This window comes from Euleptes europaea, chromosome 3 (genome assembly GCF_029931775.1).
Source record: "Euleptes europaea isolate rEulEur1 chromosome 3, rEulEur1.hap1, whole genome shotgun sequence".
Taxonomy (NCBI): Eukaryota; Metazoa; Chordata; class Lepidosauria; order Squamata; family Sphaerodactylidae; genus Euleptes; species Euleptes europaea.
In genome coordinates, this window is record NC_079314.1 from 101,307,347 (window position 1) to 101,334,683 (window position 27,337).

General features: G+C 43.6%; 1 protein-coding gene across 1 annotated transcript in view; it reads left to right on the top strand.

Annotated features, from left to right (window-relative positions):
* DGKI (diacylglycerol kinase iota) overlaps window positions 1-27,337 on the top strand; it is a 292,329-nt gene that overhangs the window by 130,820 nt on the left and 134,172 nt on the right. The window contains exons 3-9 of the mRNA XM_056846063.1: window positions 1,137-1,232; window positions 4,517-4,591; window positions 8,727-8,783; window positions 9,808-9,873; window positions 15,214-15,285; window positions 18,011-18,127; window positions 27,195-27,269. Coding sequence (XP_056702041.1) covers window positions 1,137-1,232; window positions 4,517-4,591; window positions 8,727-8,783; window positions 9,808-9,873; window positions 15,214-15,285; window positions 18,011-18,127; window positions 27,195-27,269 — 558 coding nt within the window. The remainder of the gene's footprint in view (window positions 1-1,136; window positions 1,233-4,516; window positions 4,592-8,726; window positions 8,784-9,807; window positions 9,874-15,213; window positions 15,286-18,010; window positions 18,128-27,194; window positions 27,270-27,337) is intronic.

The window sequence follows — 27,337 nt, forward strand, 5'->3', positions numbered from 1 at the left end:
CATAATGTATGTTGCATGAACACCATATGAGGCACTTGGCAAACAAAGCTGACCTAAGCAATTAGACTTCGCATTCATAATTTTATAAAGTTATGGTATGTCATGTTTTTTGTTCCATTTTTTGGGTCCGCTAAGATGGGATGGTTTGCATAAACATGTTCCCCAGTGTTATTTTCATATAATTAGTTACCAAAGAGTGGGATTAAAATGCGATAGAAAAGAAAACAACCATGAGATACTCCCCATTTTGGGTCCCAAGCTTCTGTATGAGCTTTACAAATTGATAGAGACCTGTCTTTCTGCCATTTTTAACCCACATATAAATGTTTAAAGACTCATTAGTAGAGAGAACTGGGACCTTTGTTTCTGTCAGTGGAGCCTTGATGGAGCCAGTGGAACGCATGAAGAGGCACTAAACCTATGCTTTATGTTTTCTTCCAGGTTTTCTAGCTGACTGATTAATTTATACATGTGTGCCTAGATGGGACAGGTAAGCCCGATCTCATCAGATCTCAGAAGCTAAGCAGGGTCAGTTAGTTAGTACTTGGATGGGAGACCAAGGAAGTCCAGGGTTGCTACACAGAGGCTGGAAATGGCAAACCCCTTCTGAACGCCTCTTGCGTTGAAAAGCCTACATCAGTTGGCTGCCACCTGATGGCACTTTACACACACAGCAGCATCAGTGTACCTGGGTATCTTACAGAAGTATATTGGTAAAAATGATAGATCCCTGCCCTCAAAAGAAATGACAATCCAAAATCAACTTCAGAAAAAAACAAATAAAGTAAAGGAGAAAGAGACAAGAAGGATGAACACGTGCAAATGCCTGTTACAGAATAATAACTGCATGCCATCAAGTTGCAGCCGACTCATGATGATCTTTTGTGGGGTTTTCAGGCCAGAGATGAACACGGGGCATTTGCCATTGCCTTCTTTTTCTGCAACCCTGGAATTCCTTAGTGGTCTCCCATCCAAGAACTAACTGTGGCTGACCCAGTTTAGCCTTGCAGCTCTGGTGAGCTTGGGCTTAGCTGCTATACAGGCTTAAAGCTTGGTTGAATTTAGGAAGAAAAATGACGAGAAGTCTGATCCCCATCAGCCAATTTATTGAAATGGCCACTGTTGCTCTTTCTCAGGAAAATGCAGTGAATGGCGAGCACCTCTGGCTGGAGACCAACGTTTCTGGGGATCTGTGTTACTTGGGGGAGGAGAGTTGTCAAGTTAAATTCTCGGTGAGTGTTGCATTTTCCTAATATCCTTATCTATTTGGGAAAACGTATGGGTAGCCATATCTATCCTGGATGCTTGGAATTAGCACTTCTCCCCTTCTTTCCCCCTTCCACTTGTGACTATTTCCTTTTGTGACTGATGTCTTTGGTACTGCCACTGCACAGCTACTTGCAAGTGCAATAGGTTTGCAAAATTTCAGTTTCTGATCTTGCCTAAGGAATGATGGATGGCTGTACCAGAGGTGGGGGAATCAGGTTTTTTGGTTTGTAATAGAGATGAAATGAATTTGAGTCATATTTGCTTGCATAAATCAAAAGTTCAGCAAGTCGCGTCTTTGTGACAGTCCAAGGGCTTTCCCACATTTTCTTTTTTTCCACCTTCAAGTTCCTGTTTCATTGGTGTTTTTAAAAAGTTCCGCATGTATTTTGCTCCCTCTAGTGGTCCATTCGATATCACTAGGGTTGCCAACCTCCAGGTACTGAGTACAGGAGAGGCTAGTATAACCAATTAAACACAGCTGGTGTATAACAAGGTGTATTGGGTGCATTAAATGACAAACAATAACAAAGACAAGAAACTATATACAATACTCCATGAATAGTCCACCAGGGGTACTAGTATCACAAGTTCAAGGACGTGTGATTGGGAGGAAATCTTCATAACCAAGTTGCAAGGGAAATCTTCATAACAAAGTAACAAGGGAGATGATTGTTTCTATTCTTCTTCAGCCCCGTTTAGCTGAAGTCATATCAATTACAAAAATATTCCACAGTGGGTAGCCGTGTTAGTCTGTCTGCAGTAGTAGAAAAGGGCAAGAGTCCAGTAGCACCTTAAAGACTAACAAAAATATTTTCTGGTAGGGTATGAGCTTTCGTGAGCCACAGCTCACTTCTAGCTGTATCTGAAGAAGTGAGCTGTGGCTCATGAAAGCTCATACCCTACCAGAAAATATTTTTGTTAGTCTTTAAGGTGCTACTGGACTCTTGCCCTTTTATAAAAAATATTCCATACTATGTAGAATATAAGTAATAAGGTTCCAATTCAGGATACATCATTTCAAAAACATAGTTGTACAGACAGGTTCAGCCGTTCCCTTCGGGATACAAAAGGGCTTTCCCACATTCTCTTTTTTTTCATCTTCAAGTTCCTGTTTCATTGGTGTTTTAAAAAAGTTCCGCATGTATTTTGCTCCTCTAGTGGTCTATTCGATATCACTAGGGTTGCTAACCTCCAGGTACTAGCTGGAGATCTCCTGCTATTACAACTGATCTCCAGCCGATCAAGATCAGTTGACCTGGAGAAAATGGCCGCTTTGGCAATTGGACTCTATGGCATTGAAGTCCCTCTCCTTCCCAAATCCTGCCCTCCTTAGGTTCCACCCCCAAAATCTCCAGGTATTTCCTAACCTGTCGCTGGCAACCCTAGATATCACACCTGATTTTATCAAGAGCAAAAAACTGCTGCTTAAATCAGCAGGGAAATAAGCTAGCTTTAATCTTCTGCTATATCGAATCGACCAGTAGAGGGAGCAAAACACATGCAGAACTTTTAAAAAACACTGACGAAACAGGAACTTGGAAAGAAAGAAAAATGAGAATGCAAAAAAGCCCTCAATTAAGGATGATTCCTATTCATAGATTTTGGAGAAAAAAAAGGTGCAAAGTATTGGTGTTGATCTTATAGGCAAGGAACAGGATGGGGTCATGGGATGGATCCTCCTTCCTTCTGCAGCCCCCTGCTCCTCCTCCAGATTAGGGCTAGGGCTTGAGAACAGTGTGCATTATCTCCTAGGTGGCTAGAGCAAGAAGGGAGAATCAGCAGAAACCACCACCCCCATTCACACATGAACACTTGTGAAGATGCCTTACACTGAATCAGACCATTGGCCCCGTCAAGGTCAGTATTGTCTCTATGTAGGGTTGCCAACCTCCAGGTACTAGCTGGAGATCTCCAGCCAATAGAGATTAGTTCACCTGGAGAAAATGGCCACTTTGGCAATTGGATCCTATGGAATTGAAGTCCCTCCCCTCCTCAAACCTCACCCTCCTCAGGCTTTGCCCCCAAAACCTCTCGCCGGTGGCTAAGAGGGACCTGGCAACCCTGTCTCTACTCTGACTGACAGTGGATCTCGAGGGTCTCAAGTTAAAGTCTTCCAGATCAACCTGATCCTTTTAACCAGAGCTGCCAGTGCTTGTACCTGGGACCTTCTGCATGCCCAGTCAATGCTCTACCACTGAGCCACATTCCCCCTTCTTGCTCTGTTATTGGAAGAACTTGTGCAAGAGGGAAGGGCTGATTTCTGCTGATTACCCTTGGACTGTTGCCCCTGTTCTGCCTCCCTCTCTGTGGCCAAGAGTCCTCCAATCCTCGGGAGCAAGTTTGCAGGAGGTGAAGAGGGACAGATCTGTTCCAGGAACTCATTCTGTTCCAGGTTTCGCTGACTCCAACTCATTGCAACCCTCAAGCTGTTACCTAAAATTATCACCTTAATCCATCAGCCAAAACAATTGCTCTGCTTCTAAATCCAGTTTTAAGAATGAAATTTCAAAAGGTTCTAATTTTAAACAAGGATGAATTTGAGTCTTGAAATTCTGTATGAAAGCTTACTTTGACTCTATTTTTAATTTATTGGCTGTTCCCTCTAGAAAAAAAATGTCGAAAAATGACAACTCCAAAGCCACTGCCCTGGTTACCAAGGGTTGCAACTTGAATTCCACAACCCCAACATTTCATCTTGCCCATCCCCATTATGATCTTGGTTCTCGCTTGGGGAACTCAAACCCAAGGATTTTCCTGCCATTCTCTGTTTCCTTGTGCTGGTTTTTGTTTGGTTAACAATGCAACATTTGTTGCTTGTTTTCAGTCATTAGTGTGCGAATGGTATTTAATGTTTTGCAGGAAGACAAAGAAACAAGTTAGGAATACTGGCAATGAAAATGGGTGAAAACAAACACACAAAGCTTGCGGTGCAAACAAAAAGAAACAAACGGGGTATACTTATACATCCCTACTGGAAACAGTGGTTCAGCTGAATTTTGCCATTGAGATACAGGGGGGGAAATGTATATAGGATTAGAAGTGAAGAGGCAACTTTTCCTTAAGAGAAAAAAAAAACCCTATGACAGCAATCCTCATGGCACTTTTTGGGAGTAAAGTCTATTGAATAATATGGGACTTCTGAGTAGATCTTAGTATTTCTCCCTAAGACCTTACGAAATTGTCTTTGTCAGCTCTGAGAAGTATATATATATATATATATATAGTCTGGCTGTTTTTCATGTTGCAGAAGTCAGCCGTTCGGCGAAAATGTGCTGCGTGTAAGATTGTAGTCCACAATGCCTGCATGGAACAATTAGAAAAGGTAAGATGGCTCCACCTGCTGGAACATTTGTGCTAAAGGACAAACTTAAATAATTGTATTTTTGTATAGTTGTTGTATTAGACCTATACAAATCTTTTTATTAAACCTCTAAGGCCAATGCCTCCTATTTCCATCATGGGTGACCCTCCAGAAGCGGTGCAATCTCTCTTTGTAGGGATTAATTCTCAAATTCTATTGCAGAAAAGGTAACAAAGGCTTTAAGAAAGTGCATTTATTATGGCATGATCTTTGTCACAGGCAAGAGCAGAGTATTTGCATTTCACAATGTAGGATTTTGTCTGCGGTGATACATTTGTTGGCCTTTGTGGTGCTGGAACACACTTTTGCTATCTTTTTGGGTGTTGGTGAAATAATGTGAAATTCTTTATATTGCTCAAAACATTCCTGAGGGAAATGTTGAGAAAGTTCAAGGTTATCTATGGAGTGGGGTGGTTGATCATGCTGTGTTTTCTCTCCCTTCCTCTGAGTAAGAAATCTAAGGAGTGAATACGAAAAGCATGTAGGAAACCCGTCTTGTGCTTAAGGACCCTGGAGACCTATGACTTGGAACTCTAGACGTGTTTTTTCATTCTGCACAGTTATTATGGGGCCCACCCCACACTGTTTCCCTTTTGGCAATGGCTGCCCCAATAAGTTGGAAAAAAAAGATGGACACTTGTATTCTTCTTCTTGGGGATTAAAAGAGTTGTGGGGAGCATTTTGATCAGGGAAATGTTACAGAAGGGGGGGAAAGTGGTACTCTTATCCCCAGCACTCCAGCCCTATCCATATCTACTCCCTCCTCTTCAACTGCTTTTTGGGCCCAGTAAATAGGGTTGCCAACCTCCAGGTACTAGCTGGAGGTCTCCTGCTATTACAACTGATATCCAGCCAATAGAGATCAGTTCAGCTGGAGAAAATGGCAGCTTTGGAAATTGGACTCTATGGCATTGAAGTCCCTCCCCTCCCCAAACCCCGCCCTCCTCAGGCTCCACCCCCAAAATCTCCAGTTATTTCCCAACCCGGAGCTGGCAACCTTACCAGTAAAGTGGGTTAAACTCATATGATTAGGTAAATAAGATACCTTTATTTGGGTCATAGCCCTAAAAGAAGAAGAAAGGTGCTTGTCTCTGTTTGTTTGTTTGCATTAATCTAGTTGTTTGCACTTTTGCATGAGAAGTGCATGTGTCTTATAATAAAGTGGTAAAAGCCACAATAATATAAAGCCACAATAATATAAAACCATTATATTTATAAAATATATTATTATTTATAATAATATAACCCCCTCATTTTGCACAACTGCAATTAACTCTTCAGTAATTCAGTATTTCTTCCATGGCAAAACTTTTGTCATTCCTCTGGATAGTTTTAAATATCACAGTGGTCACCAAAATTAATTTGTTCCTTTTAAGATTGTTGTATGTGTGTGCATGTGTGGGAAGCCACATAACATTTTTGCAGAGCACTGGGTTATAATGGCACAAGTAAGCTGGTGATTTCCTCCCCACCCCCGCAACAATAATGATGTTTTCCACCTACTGATGGCATGTAGTGGCCCATGCATACAGAAAGAAAAGACTCCAGATAGAGCCAGGCTACTTAGTTTATAAAGGAAAGCACAAGGTCAATCCACCATTTAAATCCGCCCTAAACTTTATCTTCTGGCATCAGCTAATCCATTGTGTGGCATTATGCCCAGGGCCTAGAATGAATTTTAAACAATGTGATTACAATTTAGATAGCTTTCCAATCTTGGCAAGATCTACAGAAGGGTCAAACGCTTAACAGTAGCCATTGAGGCAGATTAAAGGCATTGAATGGGGAAGGATGAGATGAATCCTCTAGGCCAGTGATGGAGAACCTTTTAGAGACCAAGTGCCCAAACTGCAACCCACAACCCACTTATTTATCGCCAAGTGCCAATACTGCAATTTAACCTGAATACTGAGGTTTTAGTTTAGAAAAAACAACTCATACATTCACATATTTTGATTGATATTCCCTTCTTGGGGGAATTTGCATAAATAACAGGCTTAAAGCTGGGCTGGCTAAGGGCAAGGAAGACCTCTATGTTCATAGAATCATAGAGTTGGAAATTTCTTCTAGAAATGAGGCTTGGGGGAAGCTAGTAGACAGACAGAGATACATCCTGGCATGACAGGAGGGTCAAAGATATGGCCCACCTCTGAGAACAAAGCCACTGTAGTACCAGCCACATAGGACACCTGAAGCTTCATGGACCTTTGTCTATCAAGGTCAGTACTGTCTACTCACTGCAAAGCAGGTGTTCTACTGTTGAACCATGTCCCCCACCCCCAGCTCCTCAAGTACTTCTGAATTCCATAGATTTCAAGGGGAGAAAAGTATTTTCTTCTATTTAGCTCTCAGACTGAAACCAAGAGGACTAAAGGCCAAACCACACATTAGGTTGAAGATCCATTACTAGATCTTCACATGGTTTTTTCACCCTAAAATGCAGCCATAGGGACAGACCACACTGGGCTGGGAGGATATTAACTTTCTTTATTTTCCCAATTAAAAATGTCCTCCCCAACTGGGTGGCTATTGTTCCTGGTAGACAAATCTTTTTCTGTCTTCTTTCCTTGCTAGGAGATAATTGTACCTGGTGTGGAGGGGAGGGTTCAGCTGAGAAGTTAGTACCTTGTTGTCTCTGTAAAGGGCCTTTTTAAAACAGCTGCACCCTGGGACCAAGTTCAGAATTAGATATATAGGTGAGTCAGCACAGGGCTTAACATTCTGTAAGGGGAAAAAAACAACAACGTTGATGTTTGAAAAGGCAGTTGGAATTGGGTGAAGAGAGTCAGTTGGATGGTAAGGGATGATGAGTAGCTGACAGAGTAAGCAGTGATAAAAAGAAAAAAGGCAGAGCAATCAATGTGGTAATACCTACCTAGGAAAGCAGAATGGAAGAAACTGAAGACGGGCGGGGCCCCCAAACTGAAGATGGGCGGGGCCCCCGACAAACAGCTGAGCTCCCCGTCCAAGCTGAGAGGAGGGGTGTGTGGCAAGGTGCTCGGCCACAGCCTCCCCGTCCAAACTGAAGATGGGCGGGGCACCCGACAAACAGCTGAGCTGTGGCTGCAGCTCAGCTGAGAGAGTGGGAGGGGCTTGCCCCGGTGCAAGAAGAGGGAGGGCGCCAGCACAGGCTTGGGGAGCATGGGCTTGGGGAGAAGGAGCACTGCACCACGGCAACACAGCACAGCCCTAGGCAAACGCGAGGGCTCCTCGCGTGCCCACAGAGAGGGCTCGGCGTGCCGCTTGCGGCACACGTGCCATAGGTTCACCAACACGGCTCTAGGCTATATAGGGGTCTAGAATACTTATTCTCCCAGTTCAGACTGCCATTTAAAAACAGAAGAAAATGAGATTCTAGGCTTCTTAATGTCAGACAGTTAACATGAAATGTATGATGGTAATTACACATAGGTAGATTGCTAGCCTCATTTACCTGGATGGCCCAAGTTAGCCTAATCTTGCCAGATCTCAGAAGCTAAGCTTGGTTGGTCATGGTTAATACTTGGATGGGAGACCACCAAGGAAGACCAGGGTCACTACACAGAGGAAGGCAGTGGCAAACCACCTCTGTTAGTCTCTTACCTTGAAAACCCTAGGGAGGGTTGCCATAAGTCGGCTACGACTTGACGGGGACTTTCCACCACCAGATAGGGAACCAGGTTAGTCTGTCCTAGAAAAACAAAGCAGTACCTACATTATGTTAATGAAATTCACCAGAAGTATGTGTTTTGCATAGGCATTTATGTTCCTGGCACCATGCATGCCTGACAATGTAGATGCACACCTGAAGCTACTCAGAGCATATAGTTATTAATAGGCACAACAAACAAATTATGGTGACATACCAACTAGTAAATCACCTGTGGCTTCCACATACACTTCCGTATCTAATTCTAACTTTCTAAAGCACTATTTTTAGTATGGTACATGATGATAGCAAAGTTTGAAAGTTTCTGTGGTATGCATAAACTGCAGTGTTAGACAAGTGCTTCTGTGGAATTAGAAGGGGTGACCTATTTCATTTTGCTGACAGTTCTGCAGTTATTGCTGCGTGACCTCTGTTTTTACTCTTGTTTGTTTGCTTCCCATGTGGCAGATTAACTTCCGGTGTAAGCCAACTTTCCGAGAAGGCAGTTCTAGATCTCCAAGAGAGGTAAGTGGTATAAGGTGGGTCGCCATGTTAGTCCGTAGTAGTAGAACAAAATTCGAGTCCAGTAGCATCCTAAAGACCAACAGAATTTTCCAGGGCATAAGCTTTTGTGAGAAGGTTCTGTGGCTGAACTTTTATATAGATCCTGAGTCAACAGAAACCCATCTCAGTTGGAGACCCTCGCCTCCCTCAGTCAAGGAATATAAGCCTTCTGCAAGCCATGTCTTTATCGCAGAGTGGAGCAGAGGCAAGGAATATCTGGCTGTAAAGACCTGCGCTGATGGGTATTGGGTATGACCTGAACTATCAATGTTTGTCAGCCCCAGTGATCTGATACAGATAAATGCTAAGAAATGGAACTGAGGGATATTCCAAGTTCAGCAGCAACACTAGAATTGCCCCCCACCCCAAATCTCCAACCATATTTTATTTTCCATTTATGAAACTCTTATGTCTTGAATGTGCTTCAAAACTGGGGTGTGTGGGGGGGTGGACCAAAGAACTACTGTATCTGTGCCTGAGTTTCTGTTCTCTACAATGAAAATATGGGCCAAGTTAATGTCCTGTGTATGATTTACTCAGCTTCTACCCCTTAAGCTGTTAGATACATTAAGATGAATGATGTATGCTGAGATTTTACGTAGGTGATTAAATTTTATAATAATTTCAGGGGGTAGCCGTGTTGGTCTGCAGTAGAACTGCTAGATTGGAGTTCAATAGCACCTTAGAGACGAACAAGATTTTCAAGCTTTTGGAGATTCAAAGCTCCCTTTGTTAGAAACAAGATAATTTTATACAAGTCAATTTTATAATAGTGTTTTTCCTGCTTCTGGGCCGTAATGAAGACTGACTGGCTAGCTTCAAAACTGTTGCCGTTTTGTGTTCTTTCCTTTGGATGGCCTTTCAGTGCTTTTAGTGGGATTCTTCCACAAGCTGTGGGAGTTGGGATGCAAATTCTGCGTTAAACACGGGTCTGCGTCATTCGGTTAATTGAATTCCTTCCTTGTGCTGCCCCCTCCCTCTACAGAATTTTGTTCGACATCACTGGGTGCACAGGCGGCGGCAGGAGGGGAAGTGTAAACAGTGTGGAAAGGTAAGGCAGATGCCTGCATGGTGAAGCATTTACCCGTTCAGCTCTCCAGTAGATTATCTTGTCATCCTGAGAAACAGTCATGACCAACAGACGCTACTTGTAGCTCCTCTTCGGTTAGCTGCTTTCCCTCCTGCTATCTACTAAACTACTATTCTACGATGGACACTTGAACATTTTGTCCTTTTGCTGTGAAACTGTGTATTATTAAAAGTGGTGGCAGCTTAAAGCAAAGCTCCAGTGTGCTAAGATGCTCTAGCCAGATTCTGCCAGAACAGGATGGGCAGAAACTAGAACTCAAGATTCCAGTGGTGGTCTTTGGGGCCGCTGGCACTGGGTGTCCGGGGGCTTTACATCCAGAGCCAAGGGTTAGAGCTAGTTTCACATAAACTGGACTCCTGGAACACATGCAGCAGTTTTGAATGGGATGATGCCCCTGGAACTCCAGTTTGTTGGACACAATCCTAGATCTCCAGTTGAGGCAAGCTAACTGTAGCAGCTCTCCCTTTGAGGGGTTTTATCCCAGCCCTACATGGGCTTTCTGGGGAGCTGAAGGGGGAGATGGAGAAGGGGCGTGGTGGCCCCTAAACAACCTGGCAAGGCAAGAACCTGCTGGGATGGCTGGGTGGGAAGCCTGATGGTCTTCAGCAGCAGGCATGCCACTGCCGTCACCAACTGTGCCAGCTGCAAGGCATGTACTTGCACAAGACTGACTATGAGGTAGCCACTCAGGACCACATGGCCTCAGCTGAGCTATGACAGGAAGATGGGGGGGGATCTGGAAGGGAGGATGGGAAGAGAGTAGGGAGCATTGGGGATGAGAGAGAGCAAGGCTGGAAGGGACGTTTCAATAGAGGGAGATTGGAGGCAGGGACAGAAGAGATGATGCGAAGAGGGATGGTGGGGGAGGCAGAGACAGATGAAGGTGGGAGAAGGTGCTGTGTGAAAAGGAAGAGAAGTGATAGAACAGGACAGGACAGGGAGGCTAATGTTGCTCAGATGAAAGTAACCATGAGCCCAGGCCTGTAAATCCCATGTCAAACACAAGCTTGGATCTTGCCAACTATTTCCAATGACAGAAGGATTTCCATAAGTGCAGCACCACTTCCTCACTTCATCCTCCAACTGCGTTCCAAAACGTCCCCCAAAATACTGCTGTTGGAGGACCTTGGATCCCCAGGATCAGCATGAGAAGGGGGGGATCCTCAAAAACCGCCCAACCCCCTCTGTCAGCTGAAATGTTCAGTAGGATCCAGTGCATAAAGAAGTGGGATCCAGGGCATAAAGTACATTTCTGAGTTTCCATGTTGTGAGTGGCTGGTGGATTCAAATGCCCCTCCCCTCTAGAGGGGTCCATACAGACACAGGAGCAAGTCAAGTCAGGTAAGGTTCTGTAGAACGAGTTGGGATGGAGAACTAGAGAAAGAGAAAACATTGATGACCTACACAGAAGGCTCAGTTTCACACACACAAAAAAGGGGGGGACCAAATGAAACTCAACCAAATTGCTGAATCCAAACCGAAGAGGTTGAGCTAGAAGATGCTAAAATTACAAATATATAAATTTTAATAAGGTGCACAGTAAAGTTAAAAACATAAGGCCTATAGCATAGGTAAACCTTTCAAAGTCAATAAATACATACAAACTCATATACTTTTGATGTAAAATCTTGCATTATACTAGAAGTGCTTTGATATATTTTTCCACTGTACAGTATGATACTATGATATTATTGGGATGTGTACTAGATTACAATTCTATGTCTGACCACTGAGGAAGGCCTTTTTTAGGTCCTTATTGGGTCCTTATTTGGTCATCGCAAGGTTTTACATCAAAAGTGTATGAGTTTGTATGTATTTATTGACTGGGAAAGATTTGGTCCTTATTGGGTCCTACTTTGGTCATCGCAAGGTTTTACATCAAAAGTGTATGAGTTTGTATGTATTTATTGACTGGGAAAGATTTGCCTATGTTACAGGCCTTATGTTTTTAACTTTACTGTGCACCATATTAAAATGTATATATTTGCTCGCTGGGGGTAATGGGAAGATGACTGGGGAAGGCACTGGCAAACCACCCCTTAAACAAAGTCTGCCTCATAAACGTCGGGATGTGACATCACCCCATGGGTCAAGAATGGCCCTGTGCTTGCACAGGGGACCTTTACCTTTACCTAAGTTTAGCATCTTCTAGCTCAACCTCTTCGGTTTAAATTCTGTTTCAGAAACTTCTTGATCTCCTAATTCAGAACTATGCCTTGGATTCCAAGAAGGTTTGCTTAAGTAGTCTCAGCATCCAAACAGGCATCAGCTCCCCAACAAACGACAGGTGAGGCTGAGGCACTAGAGGCACTAGAGACCGCCAAGTCTCAGCCCTGCCATAGATATATCTGAGCCCTTAACCATGGAGCCAGACCTATTCCCCCTGCCTCCATGTGCCCTGTTCTACATTAAGTGGTGGGATAGACTCCGACGCTGGCGTTGTGGGATGCGAGTGTGCTGCTTGCCCTCCCGTTCCTCACAATGAGACAAGATTACGTGAGTGCTCTCCAGATTCAGATCCGGAAGCTGTACTGAAACTTCCACCCTTGATAGCAATTGAGCCGCACTATCGTCACACAAATGTTATTAATCGGGGACTCTGCGAGAATGGCTTAAGCATTCAGTTCACCTTTAATATTCATTGTTGTCCTAGTTCTCGGATTTAGCAAATTGAAAAATCAATTTGCGAGGAGAGAAGAGAATAAGAGTCCAATTATCTCCAAGCGGCATCTTTCCCTCTTGCGTCATCCAATCCTCTCTGCCTGTTTTGAATTATTACTTTACTTACGAAGCTAGATAATTTTACCATTTCTCCTGTTCTTCTTCTTTTTTAAAAGCCCTCTTATCTTTAAAGATGTACCAATTATATCATTTATGCAGTTCGTGAAATTTGGCCCTTCGCTGAATCCCCTCCCCCGCTGCCGCCACCCCAAACCCAGCTCCTTTAAAAATGTCCCCTACAGGAATTTGCTAATTACAAATTGGGGAGGACTGGCAGAGTCCGTAGGATGATGACAGAGTATATGCTTTGCATACATAAAAATCCTAGTTTGAATAATTATTACTTTCACTTCAGGCAAATTTAAATGGCCTGGCTGAGATTTTGGAAAACATAGTGAATATTACTGGATAAGCGTGTGAATCTTACCAGAAGAAGGCTGCTGTATGTATGTATGTATGTATGTATGTATGTATGTATGTATGTATGTATGTATGTATGTACTTACTTAATTTCTCAGCCACCTTTCTTACTGAGACTCAAGGCAATGCAAAAGACACTATAATGCCTACAATGAACCACACAATAAAACCAGATTACACAAATGAAAGAACAATGAAATAGAAACTGGATTGAACAATTAGAGAACAATGATCCAATAAACTGGATTTGCAGTTAGAGAATGCTGAAGTCCAGGCAGTATAATCCATCCAGTAAATGATGCAGGCTAAAGGGAGATGGGGAAAAGGTGCCTAAAACGTCACAGTCGATTAAACATCTTATTACCTAAATGAGAGAGCGACTTCCTTGCAGAATCGTGTTTGACTGCACCCCTATTTCCTTTATGAAAATGCCCTCCTGAACCATTTTGTTTGACACATTCTACAAAACATTAGAAGGGTGGGAGCTTTCCAAACTTGCCTTATGTGTTCGAGATGTATTTACCATTCTGTGGGTTTGTTTGTCTTGCAAATGGAATTGTCGAAAAAGATTTTGTATGTCACACCAAAGGCCAGTGAGTCTTGCTGACAGTGGCTGCACGTTTCCAGGGAAGGGGCAATACTTGACTTCCTTCCCATAAACAAACAAACAAACAAACAAAAAAAAAAACACATGTAGCCAGCAGGCCAAGGTGAGTTGCTGCTGCTGATTCCTGGAACACATCAACCATGCTCATGTTTGGACTACATAGTAGCCACATGGGCAAATGTGGGAGGAAGATAGAGGAGACCTATGAAGAAAGGCTGAGGAAAGGCTGAGGACTATTTTGGGGTGCAGTATCTGTATGTGCATCTGTCCTGGGTCACCCCACTTGGGAGCCACTGGCACAAGAACCAGACTTTGGACCAGGACCCAGCATGCACCATCTCGAAGAGCACAGTCCCCTGAATGTGGGGGTGTATGATATGTGGTGGTCCAATCCATATTTTGGGGTGCAGAGCTTGTGAATTGTCCTCAAAATCATTCAGGAACTAGGAAATATGAATAAGGAACTGGGAATAGGGAACAAACTGGGAATAAGGAACCAACTTCAGCCTCCTAAATCTCCAGGAGTTTCCCAGCCTGGATCTGGTAATCCTACTCCTTCATCCATACCAGTGGCCAGGGAGGACTTGGCAAACCTACCGTGCTTTAAACTAACAATGACGTATCATCATATGCGCTAATGGTTCCTATTTACAGATTTTGTTCATCCCTGCACTAGGCTGCACATTTTCTCTATCACTTGCTGCTCACACATAGACATACGCACATGTGCAGAGGATCTCAGGTTTCTAATGCTGAGTGTATTGACTCATCCTAACAGCCTGTATAACAGAAGTGTGGTGGATTGATTGATTGAAACATTTATGCCACACCTTTCCTTTAGGCTGAAGGCAGTTTACAGAAAAAATTAAGACATTACAAATTGTGCCTGGGGCAAGATCCCCCCAAGATCTGGCCCTGCAAAATGCACCCAATTGATGTGCAGTTCAGAGGCAGTGGCCACAGTAACCAGTGCGTGTATGTTAAATGCCAAGTCTCTTCTGACTCATGGCAACCCTACGAATCCAAAGTGCCCTGTCGTTAACAGCCTTGCTCAGGTCTTGCAAGCTGAGGGCCACGGCTTCCTTGATCGAGTCAATTCATCTCATATTGGGTCTTCCTCTTTTCCTGCTGCCTTCAATTTTTCCTAGCATTATTGTCTTTTCCAGTGACTCTTGTCTTCTCATAAGTACGGTAGCCTCAGTTTAGTCATTCTAGCTTCTAGGGAGAGTTCAGGCATGATTTGATCTAGAACCCAATTATTTGTTTGTTTGCTTTGGGCGGTCCACAGTATTCTTAACACACTCTTCCAACACCACACTTCAAAGGCATCTACTTTCATCCTGTCAGATTTCCTCATTGTCTAACCTGCTGCAAAAAATATGCAGTCAATCCCATAAGATGTAGTTGACATGAACTAGTCTATTTCACATTGGAGGGATGCAATAGACATGGAAGGGAGATTTTTTATTTTTTTTGCTTTTGTGGTTGTTAATGGGCAGATTAGCCAAAACTCAGATTAACCTCTTCTCTCCCAACTCTTCTTGTCATCACAGGGGTTTCAGCAGAAATTCTCCTTTCACAGTAAAGAGATTGTGGCCATCAGCTGTTCGTGGTGCAAGCAAGCGGTAAGTGACTTTTACCAGAGGGAGTTGGCAAATGCTCGTGATTATTTTATCCATGGCTTGGGTTGTTTGCCTTTAGTTCCACAAGGTAATATCCTGTATCCTGTGTGAACTATCTACCTTGTCTGCTCCTCTCCCCAACGATCTTGTTCTCTTAAATGCTGAGAAACTGGCTGAGGGAGGGGGTCAACTGATAAAATGAAGATGATACATCTTACTCCATCCATAAAATGTGAAGTGGAAGTTGGCGCAGCCTCAATTTGCCTCAGAGCAATACAGGGAAGGTATGGGGTGGTGGTGGTGGTGGTAATCCTTCAAATCTCCATTCAGTTTCTGTATTTGAAACTGCCCCCTGGCGTTCTATTAGCATTTTAAAGGAGAAAAGACGTACCATCAAGCTTTTTACAAACAAGCAATGCTTGTTGGTTCTTGTAGGTTATCCGGGCTGTGTAACCGTGGTCTTTGAATTTTCTTTCCTGACGTTTCGCCAGCAACTGTGGCAGGCATCTTCAGAGGATTAACACTGAAGGACAGTCTCTCTCAGTGTCAAGTGTGTAGGAAGAGTAATATATATTTAGAAAGGGGTTGGGTTTGAGCTGAGTACTGTCCTGCAAAAATAATGTGCTAATCATTGTCCTGTAAGTATCAAGATAATGTGCTAATGAGGGTGTGGTATGTTAATATGGAACCATTGTATCCTGAAGTGATCTGTTAATGTGTGTAATCCAAAGCTAATCTGCATGGCTATTGTTGAATGTTGTCTTTGTTAGTCTGGAGGTTTTCAGAACAGGAAGCCAAGCCTTATTCATTCCTAAACTCTCCTCTTTTCTGTTAAAGCTGTGCTGATGTTTATGAATTTCAATGGCTTCTCTGTGCAATCTGACAAAATAGTTGTTCTGAAAACCTCCGGACTAACAAAGACAACATTCAACAATAACCATGCAGATTAGCTTTGGATTACACACATTAACAGATCACTTCAGGATACAATGGTTCCATATTAACATACCACACCCTCATTAGCACATTATCTTGATACTTACAGGACAATGATTAGCACATTACTTTTGCAGGACAGTACTCAGCTCAAACCCAACCCCTTTCTGACTATATATTACTCTTCCTACACACTTGACACTGAGAGACACTGTCCTTCAGTGTTACTACTCTGAAGATGCCTGCCACAGTTGCTGGTGAAACGTCAGGAAAGAAAATTCAAAGACCACGGTTACACAGCCCGGATAACCTACAAGAACCAATGAACTCTGACCGTGAAAGCCTTCGACAAGCATTGCTTGCTTTAATATGCTAAGTTAAATGCTAAAATAAATTATAACAAAGCAGGGAGCAAAACCAGGTGGTGGCTGAAGGGTTTAAATCCTTGTTCCTTTCCTTATATGACTGATTGAGGCCAAGGGAGCCTGCAATTCTCATTTTGTGGAAGAAACAAGAGGTGTGTCCTTTGCCTCATCTGTCTGAGATTTAAGAGAGGACGTAATCCAGGATTTCAGTTCTTTTTGTGTGAGGAGGAGAGGGGGTTGTGAACTCTTTTACTTAGGAGTCAGTCACTTTTTGCCAAGCATACTCAGGCAAGAGAAATATCACCTTCCTTTTCATGAACCTTTAATTCTAACAAAACGGTTTTTTCCCCCCTTTTGGTTTGAAATCTCCATTTTAAGGTTGATTAAAAAAAACAGAATAGTTTCCAAAATAGCATGCAAAAACTGGCAGCAGAGTATCAGCAAGGAGAATATATATTGATCTGCCAGGAGAAGAATAAGGCTTTAAAAGCATTCATTCACAGCAGATGCTCCTTATTTGCATTTTTGGCATGATATATTTATTCTAAGCTACCATACTGATTCTCTGTAAGAGAAGTGGAGTTAAAAGACATACAAATAAAATGGTAAGGAACCAGCTTTATCTCAAGTCCTGCTTTTAATACAGAGAGACATAGGCAACTGGTGGTCCAAGCATCTCTGGAGATGTGTCTGTCTAGAGCTGTTGGGAGCTCATTAAAACAGTGGCCTCCATTGACTTCAGTTGTCTCCTCCAGGCCCCTGCTGAAATGTGTAGCATCAATGTATTTGCTTATGATAATTGGTCACTGCAAAACAAGGGTGAGAAATTAGGTTTGTAATACAGCAAACTAACAACTCATAATATTTCAGGGCAAGACTGAGAGAAAGAAACAGATGATGTTTCTCAGTTGCTGTGTTTGCATAGGTATAGGAAAGGAAAGACGGAGGAAGGCAAAATGGTATTCTGATCTCATCAGATTTCAGAAGCTAAGCAGGGTCTGCCTTGGTTAGAATTTGGATGGCAGGCCGCCAGGGAATATCAGGGTTGCTGTGCAGAGGAAGGTTCAGGCAAACCACCTCTGTTAGTCTCTTGCCTTGAAAACCCCATTAAGGGGTCACCATAAGTTGGCTGAGACTTGATTGCACTTTACACACACGCACAGGAAGGGAAAGCGGGGCCAAGGTATATATTTTTTACTGTCCCCTAGTGAAAGACGTCTAAAAGACCTCTACCTGTTTTGAAAGTTCCCTTCCTGAGACCCTGGAGAGCTGCTGCCAGTAGACAATACAGACTTTGATAAACCAATGGTCTGAGTATAAGGCAGATTTATGTGTTCATGTTGCATGGTTTGGGGATTTTCCCCTCACATCTGTACATGTTCCTTCTGTGCTCCCTCACTAATGCCTCTATTTTTTCTTTCCTCAAGTTTCACAATAAGGTCACCTGCTTCATGCTGCAGCACATTGAGGAGCCATGTTCTCTAGGGGCTCATGCGGCTGTAATCGTACCTCCTACTTGGATCATTAAGGTGAAGAAACCTCAGGTAACTGCATGCCAATGTCTGTTTTGACACTGTTGGTCGGCTCAGAGAAAGCTTGGCTTAAATTCCTGAGAATCCTTCAGGAAGGTATGCTTCACTTCCCTCTTTTTTCACAACCCCACCCCCAACTGCACTAAAAATTGTTGTAGCTGCCTTGGGAACATTTAGTTAAGATTGCGAGATAAAGATATTTTAAGCTGAAATGAATGGTGCATTTCATGTTTATCCTTTGTAAGTATTAAGAATATAAGAAAGGCCCTGCTGGATCAGACCAAGGTCTATCAAGTCCAGCAGTCTGTTCACACAGTGGCCAACCAGGTGCCTCTAGGAAGCCCACAAAACAAGATAACTGCAGCAGCACTGTCCCGCCTGTGTTCCACAGCACCTAATATAATAGGCATGCTCCTCTGATGCTAGAGAGAATAGGTATGCATCATGACTAGTATCCATTTTTACTAGTAGCCATGAATACTCCTCTCCTCCATGAACATATCGAGTCCCCTCTTAAAGCTTTCCAAGTTGGCAGCCATCCCCACATCCTGGGGCAGGGAGTTCCACAATTTATTATTTTATGGTACTGTTGGGATTTTGGAGAGCCTGAAGGTTGGACTTCAAGTGTTGTTCAAAAGCAACCATGGAATTCTGAAAGGTGAATAGTAATTGAGAGAAGTGTTTAAAGTTGCCAGATTACAACCTTGAGATCCTGTGTATATGTTGAATATTCTGAGCAGTAGAGAAAGGTCTTTTCTACTGAGCCTCTACTTACTGGAACAAAAAGGGAACCTCATTTTGCCCCCAAGGAGGTAAGGCAGGAGGGTGGGCAAAGGGACCAGTAGAGGAGTAGGCGATGGAACAATTGCATCCTTTCCAACTGTCTTGCAATTTTTGAAGATGTAGACAGGAAGCCTCAGAGTTGTGTTCTGGCAACCCGAGGATAGGCAGGGATGCCAATAATTGATATGAAGATGAATCCTATTTCCACAATATTTGCTCAGGAATAGATTAAAGAGTCCATTAAGCAACCTGTAAAATTTGAAAAGCTTGAGTGGATCAGGAGAAAGGTGGGCACAAAAATATTTTAAATCCTTTCAATAGCCACCATTTCTTCTTTTTCTCTTTACAATGTTCTCGTGTTGATTTTTATATCTGTTTTAAAGTTACTAAATTTTGTAACAATTCTTTTAAAATGCAGACTCAATGAATGTTCCAGTTTCTTTTTGTAGCCTAGAGATTTCAGCAAGTTGTGGGGCTTTTTTTCTTGCATCCTTACATGATGCTTTTTTCCCCTCACAGAATTAGGAGCCTTTTTGTTTTAAGAGCCGGCAGCCCCATTTTTCCTGTGCCTTTTGGGTTCATACAAGAAACTTTCATTTAAACTGGGCTTGGCCAGTCCGGAGGCATGCTTGGACGGTGATTCCATCTTTGAGAGTCTTCTACCAGTCATGATCACAGAGGTCTCATGATCCAAGAGGTCCTTAGTTCTTGACCTGAACCCTATGAAACCTACTTGTGTGGTCATCTGTTTATCAGTCCATGAATTTTGGGAGGTCGGGTATTTGCAGCGGCTTCTCAAGTAGAAACTCAGAAAATAATAGAATGAATATGTGGTCTTCCTGTATGCCAGATTTGATATAATTATTTCTTGGAATGTAGTTTAGGGGCACTCAGCAATGACATTTTTGCATACTCAGTAGCCAAAGGGTAGATGTGTAGATAATGATTCTCAAGTGGTCATTTACTACAGTGGCAGCGTGGTCACTTAGTAAGCCGGTTGTCTGTATCTTTATGGTGCCAAGTGGTAAGTAGAATTTGACCACACTTCTGCCTCTGGCAGAATGTATGACAGCCATGTATATACATTGATAGTCAGTTTCGCATGTTGAGAAGTCCCTGCCTCCCTTTTAAGCATCTAAGATAAAGGTGAGATGTTGACATTACTGACTATTTCCAATATGTTGTCTGTGGTTGGAGGAGCAAAGCACATTTGGAATGGTACTTCTTAAAGCATGTACTCTTTAAGTGCTGAGCACTCTCTGGGAAGCGAGGGGGATCTGACCACTGGTAAGTTTCAGATGAACATTTAGGAAAGCCACCCTGACAGTCTCTTTAGGTACTTTGGAGTACGGATCTCTTTTGCATATATTCATTCATATTTATTCAAAGAAATATTTTCATGATCTTTAAATCTGAAAAAGGAGGGTGGGTGGGGGTGGGACCGTTGGCCATGTTTCATCTTTCTTGTTCAGTCCATAGTCCTTTGATTTTTTTGAATGAGGAGAGTTTGTTATTCAGAGTAGTCAATTTAAATGATCATTCAAGTTATAAGCAGTTGCCCTAGAACTTTGGTAGATTTGGTAGATACAATCTCATGCAGAGTTGCACCTGTCAAAATTCATTCACTAGAGTGGACTTACAGTGCAATCCTAAGGAGAGTTACTCCAGTCGAAGCCCATTCATCTCAATGGGCTTAGACTGGAGTGACTCTGCATAGGATTCCCCTGTTAGAAGGCTGCAGCCCTGCCTAAAATTGCACCTTTGGAACACCTGAAGCTGCCTTATACTGAATCAGACCCTTGGTCCATCAGAGTCAGTATTGTCTACTCAGACTGTCTTTCACATCACCTACCTGCCAAGTCTTTTTAACTGGAGATGCCGGGGATTGAACCTGAGACCTTCTGCATGCCAAGCAGATGCTCTACCACTGAGCCACAGCCCCTCCCCATAAGAGCAGGGCTCTGCAAAGGTGGCATATACATTTCCTAAACAGATAAGTAATAAACAAGTGAACCAACCATCCCTTGACCTTTACAAACTTAGCTCTAGCAGGCTCTGTCATTGATGGCTGTGGAGACGACACTGCATAGAATTAAAGTCTTTGCATTGTTGGTCGCGCATTATAGTTCCATTTTCTGACTCCTCCAAAGCATAAGATTTTCACCATCACTTTTGCTAGTAAAGTGATGTCATCATGTCTGACATTTCCTTGCCCTGCACTGCCTGCTGCAGGAGGGGAAAGGAGAACGCGGAACACGATGGCGTCATGTTTCTTGTTCACCAATCATCACTGGAGAAAGTGGTGGAGAGGGTGTGGTTGGTTAGCAGTCATGCTTCCCCATACTGTGTAGTGAGACCTTGAATTCTCTCCATCCTCCTCACAGTCCCTCCAGCCCAGTGGGACTTGCCTACCACATTCATGGTTCATAAGAGCCAGCGTGGTATAGTGGTTAAGAGTAGTGGTTTGGAGCGGTGGACTCTAATCTGGAGAACCAGGTTTGAAATCCCACTCATCCACATGAGCAGTGGATTCTAATCTGGTGAAAATTGTTGGTTTCCCCACTCCTACACATGAAGCCAGCTGGGTGACCTTGAGCTAGTCACAGCTCTCTTAGAGCTCTCTCGGCCCCACCTACTGTACCTCACAGGGTGTCTGTGTGGGGAGGAGAAGGGAAGGTGATTGTAAGCCAGTTTGATTCTTCCTTAAGTGGTAGAGAAAGTCGGCATATAAAAACCAACTCTTCTTCTTCTTTAATTGGCACATTGTTTTCTTAAAGAGGTCATTATCAGAAGCTACATCCTTGTGCTGCTTGTCTTGAGTTCTGAATGAAGGCAACTGAATACTGGCTGTGATCCCCAACCACTGGTAGAATGTGTCCACTGCTAGTGTTTCTTCTCACCCCTTTCCCTGTCTTGTCTAAATAGGGAGAGAATGGGTTTGGACTCAGAAGTCACTTCTTTATCCTGGTCTTTTTTTGGTGAAGACCAAAGGAGCAAATGGTTGGCATCATATATCCTGTTATTATGAGATTGGCCCGTGAATTAGCTTTTGTCCCTGTCTTAAATGAACCCTGGAGAGGCAAGACCTTCCCATTCCAATTGCTGGTTCAGGTGAGAGTTGGGCTGTATCCTGTTATTCCATATCCAGTGGCCTGATTTGCACCATGCAGTGAAGAGCCTTCCACTTTTACCACCTGTTGGGCACCTCTTGTCTATCCATGGATGCTGTGCATTTCTGAAAAGAGACACTGTGATATCCAAGTAGGGTGGCCAACCTCCAAGTGGTGGCTGGAGATCTCCCATTGTTACAACTGATCTCCAGGCAACAGAGATCAGTTAACTTGGAGAAAATGGCCACTTTGGAAGGTGGACTCTATGACATTATACCCCATTGAAGTCTCTCCCCTCCCGAATTCCACCTTTCTCAGGTCCCACTCCAAAAATCTCCTGGTATTTTCCAGCCCAGAGCTGGCAGCCCTAGGTCCAAGCCATGTCATCTCTGCTGGAAGCCCTACATCTTAATCCTGCATGCATGTTTGAGGGGCTGTGTTAGGGTTATTCAAGAGAAAGGCATTCTGGGAGCCTCTAGAACTATCGTACACTTCCCTAATCTCAGCCTTGGACACATTCTGGGGGCACTGAGCACATATTAAGTCCCAGATAGTTTGCCAGGTCCCTCTTTGCCACTGGCAGGAGGTTTTTGGGATGGAGCCTGAGGAGGGTGGGGTTTGGGGAGGGGAGGGACTTCAATGCCATAGAGTCTAACTGCTAGGGTTACCAACCTCCAGATACTAGCTGGAGATCTCCTGCTATTACAGCTGATCTCCAACCGATAGAAATCAGTTCTCCTGGAGAAAATGGCTGCTTTGGCAATTGGACTCTATGGCATTGAAGTCCCTCCCCTCCCCAAACTCCATCCTCCTCAGGCTCCATCCCCAAAATCTCCCACCGGTGGCAAAGAGGGACCTGGCAACCCTACCAATTGCCAAAATGGCCATTTTCTCCAGGTGAACTGATCTCTATCAGCTGGAGATCAGTTGTAATAGCAGGAGATCTCCAGCTAGTACCTGGAGGTTGGCAACCCTACTCTCCACTCTGCTGCTCAGTTTCCTTTCCCTGCTTCATCGTCAGGGTTTTTGTGTGTGTTTTAAATGTTGGGAATGCAGAAGTGAGCAAGGCCAACCCTTTTCCTGTAGTGGCAGTGAAAGAAAGGCAGCAGGCCTGAAGGAGTTGAGTCTGGACTTTAATTGCAGAGCCGGGTGCAAAATATTTTGCATGCTGGGAAAGCTAATCTTCATCTTCTCCTTCTGTGTCTCAGATTACATGCTGTTCTTGGGAACACCTGCATTTCTGGCCAAATTGCAGGTTCCGCTTACCGATCATTGTTAAAAAAAATGAGAGGTTGTGAGCACAAAGCCTCAGGGTCCTTGTCGAGCCCTCTGATCTTTCTAATGTGGCTTGCAGCCCACCGCCGCATTCACTCCATTAAATCCTTTTCAGTAGCCGTAATGGCAGGCTGGCAGGCTCATTCGCAGGTAGGCACGCCGCTGAAATGGCCCCAACTTTCCTCGAGGCAAACCAGCGTGAGGCCGGCCAACGTCAGGAAATGGAGTTTGATAATGGAGTGTTTTTCAAAACAGCCTCCATTCCCTGCCCTCCCGGTGTTTCTCTGCCTGGAACAAATTTCAGCAGATGAAATACTTAGGATGGTGGGGGGGTCAGCATTGAGCAGAGGAGTTGGGGAACTGAGCCTCTTCAAGCGGTGGTGGGGTTTCCTTTTTTTCAGGTGGAAAATTATGAATTTGACTCTTGTATATCTGCTATGAGGATCCCCGTGGCGCAGAGTGGTAAACTGCAGTGCTGCGATCCAAGATCAGTTCCCCTGGAGAAAATGGCTGCTTTGGAGAGTGGAGTCTATGGCATTATACCCTACTGAGGACTCTCTCCTCCCCAAACCCCATCCTCCCCAGGCTCCACCCTTAAAATCTCCAAGTATTTCCCAACCTAGAGCTGGCAACACCTAAGCAGGGTGGATCTTACCCCATCCTACCACTCCAGTGAGCAAAGTTTGTTTGTTTATTAAATACTTAAAATATTTATGCTCCACCTTTCCTTTTGGCTCAGCTTTGGAGCCTTCCTCCAGTAGTAAGTGGAGGAAGAGCCACTGAAGTTGGAGGAAGGCTCCTTAGGCTGGAGGAAAGCTACCTGGAGGATGGTTGGATCTACCCCATTGTCTCTCCAACCACAAAATGGGAGATTGCCCCATAGCTTCCTTGTAACATCTGCAATCTCCCATTTCCTGGTGGGATTGGATGGATTGAATGTCTTTGGCCAATAACAGCCCTTCTTCCATGTCTTGGCTGGTAGGGTTGCCAGCTTCTAGGTACTAGCTGGATATCTGCTATTACAACTGATCTCCAGCCGATAGAGATCAATTCACCTGGAGAAAATGGCTGTCCTAGCAATTGGACTCTATGGCATTGAAGTCCCTCCCCTCCCAAAACCCCGCCCTCCTCAGGCTCTGCCCCAAAAACCTCCTGCCGGTGGTGGAGAGGGATCGGGCAACCCTATTGGCAGGTGATCTAGCATTGGCCTGATTGGTGTGAATTTTTGTCAGCTATCTTAATATTTTTAGCTTAGTCGGTCTAAAAAAAAAGAAACTGCACTTATATGTTAGTCTCTCCTGTCCTTCGGTCTCCTCACTGGTAACAAGAGGGAATCCAAAACTGGATATTTAATGACAAGACATACAGGGTGAAAAAGATTCACTACAGTTTGCGACAGGGACCAGGTAATTCACTGAATGGATGATGACTTCGCATGCCCTACCGGGTCAAGTCTCCACATGTTACAGCTTTGAGGAAAGATCCCGTGAGAAAATTGAAATCTGAAGTGGCGTTGTCAGCCTGACTTTGAAAGCTTCAATGCTGCTGGCAAGGTCTGTCTGACCCAGAAAAGCACAGCTTTCCCCCGAAATGTCTTAATCTTTCTTATCTCGGATATCTTACAAACTATTACTTTCCGAGATATTTAGAACACTTGTTGGGCCTACAAACCCAGGAGAATACTTTTGATAGAGAAGAGGTGAGGCAATCAGGGCGTGGGCTCGGATTCCAGGATTTAGAGAGTAGCATCTAATCAGACCCTTAGTTTTATATTTTTTTTTATTACAAAACGTTTTACACCAAAACAAATAAAAAGAGTTTTGTGACTACAGTAACACCCATTTGGGACATTCGAATTTTTAAAATGAACATTTTCAGTACGTGTTACTTGCGCCATTGCCTCATGCTGAAGTAGAGTTGTAAAGTATTTCTGAGTATTTCTACCATGAGGGCCATCTACTACCTGTGGCACAATTACATTTCTGCTATGCTGCAACAACAGTGTTAAGTCTGACTTTAAGATAATGCTTGCAATAGCTTGTTGGGGCACTCGTAGCTTGTGTCCATTGACATCTGGGTCTTGCCTGACCATGCAGGTAAGCTAGGCGGTCGCTTAGGGCACCAAACTTTTATGGGCACCAAGTCAGACAGAAATGCATTTCTATGTTTATTTTTACATTGTTCATTTGAATGCCAAACGCATAAAGGTCCATTCTCATTTTTCTCTCTATTGAATGTGACTGGCTGGGGGAGCAAACTTCACAATTTGCCTGGGGGAACCAACAACCCTATGACTCCCTCTTATCCATCCTTCCTAGTTTGGCCTGCTGCTACTAAGTTGCTTAATAAATATGATGTGTTCTGTCGGCAGAAAATGCATTCTAAGTGATGCTGGCATTTAGTGAGGAAATAAAACTTGATTCACAGCATACCAAACTCTGCTTTTGAAGGTTCAGTTTGTTTAAAATCTCGTTGCTTCTTGGTTTTTTTGGTTTTTTTAAAAAATACACACACATCCACATAGCCAGCTTTTAAAGTCCAGTTTGCATGCTGCACAGCAAGAAAACATGGGTTGACAGTGGGGAGCCAAACTAGCAGTTGGGCTTGACAACCCAACTACAGATGGACAACCCAACCACAGATCCATCTATTTGGATCCATGGGTTGGATCCAACCAGCTATTCAGCTGATGAAAATGGAAAGAGACCCCCAAAAAGTCTTTGCAATGGATCATGGAACCTGCACATACAAAAGCCAAGCAGGGTGGGGGCTTAGAAGAGAGGGGAATTGGGTGAAATTCAGTGGAAAACCTAGCTGGATCCAATCCTACCACTCCCTTCCACCAAGTCTGGTTTCACTCAAGAAAGATGTTCATCCACCAGAGGAAGCCTTTTTCCATCAGAAAAAGTCATTCGTCGTTGGATGAAGTCTTTCCCTGTTGAAGGAAGACTTAACAGAAGATGGTCACAGGGTCTAATCCTTTACATTTCTGTTTAAGGATTAGGATGACACCACTAGGGGGCAGGATGCTCAGTTCCTTTCCCCCCTAGGTAAATCCCCCCCCCCAAGCTACAGCTTTGATATGGGGAGGTTTACACTGGGAACATGGCATGCAGAAGGAGATAATCCCCCATGATCCAGCACTGTGGTCCCACTAGAGTTTGTGTATGTACTTGTAGCAGTGGCAATTTAAAGAGATGGCTCATCTGATAATAGACTTCCGATGTCTCATCCAGGGCCATCTTGAGCTGCATCCAGTTCTGGCTCTCTAATGAGTGTGTGTATTTGACTCAGTGTCTGCAAACACCTTAATCACATCCACATGTTACATTTTTAGGTGTCCACTTGAAAAATGTAGTGTGTAAAACAGCCTAGAAAATCTATATAATAACATGCATGGTTTTGAGGTCATGCCATTAGCATCTCTACATCTTGGACTTAAAAAAAAAAGCCCCAGAAGGCATAGCTTGCTTTATCTTGTTCTCCTTAACCTTTTTATATAGGTGGTCTCCACATCAGGAGACGAACCTGATTGGGCAGGAGACTGGAGCCCCGGAAGGATAACGGGTGTCTCCTACCGGATTTGGGAGGGTTGGCAGGTACAAAATGTGCTGTTATGTGAGTCTATGGGAGCATCTGGTTTCCTTCTCCTGCACAGCGTTGGAAAGTCTCCAGTTCTGAAAGTACCAGTCTGGTCTCAGTGTGTGGCTTTCTCCATAGCTGGTGGTGTGAAAGTGTAAAGCATGAGACGCATGTCTTTTCAACTCTGCGCATGTGTGCCGGCTGATGTATCATTCTCCAAAGGTACTGTCAGAGAAGTGTTGCCTCTAGGGATGACTTCTCTTTGGAGGCTGTTCTTTTCTTACCCTTTTTTTCATTCTTCTTCCTTCCCTCTTTAAAAAACAACACAGAATTCACTGAAAAATTCAACCAGGCGGAAGAAAAGGACATCTTTTAAAAGGAAAGCGAGCAAGAGAGGCAATGAGGTAAGCTTTTTTTAATGCATGAGCTTTGAAATGTTGATCTCAAGAGATTCATGAAGTCAAGAAACACA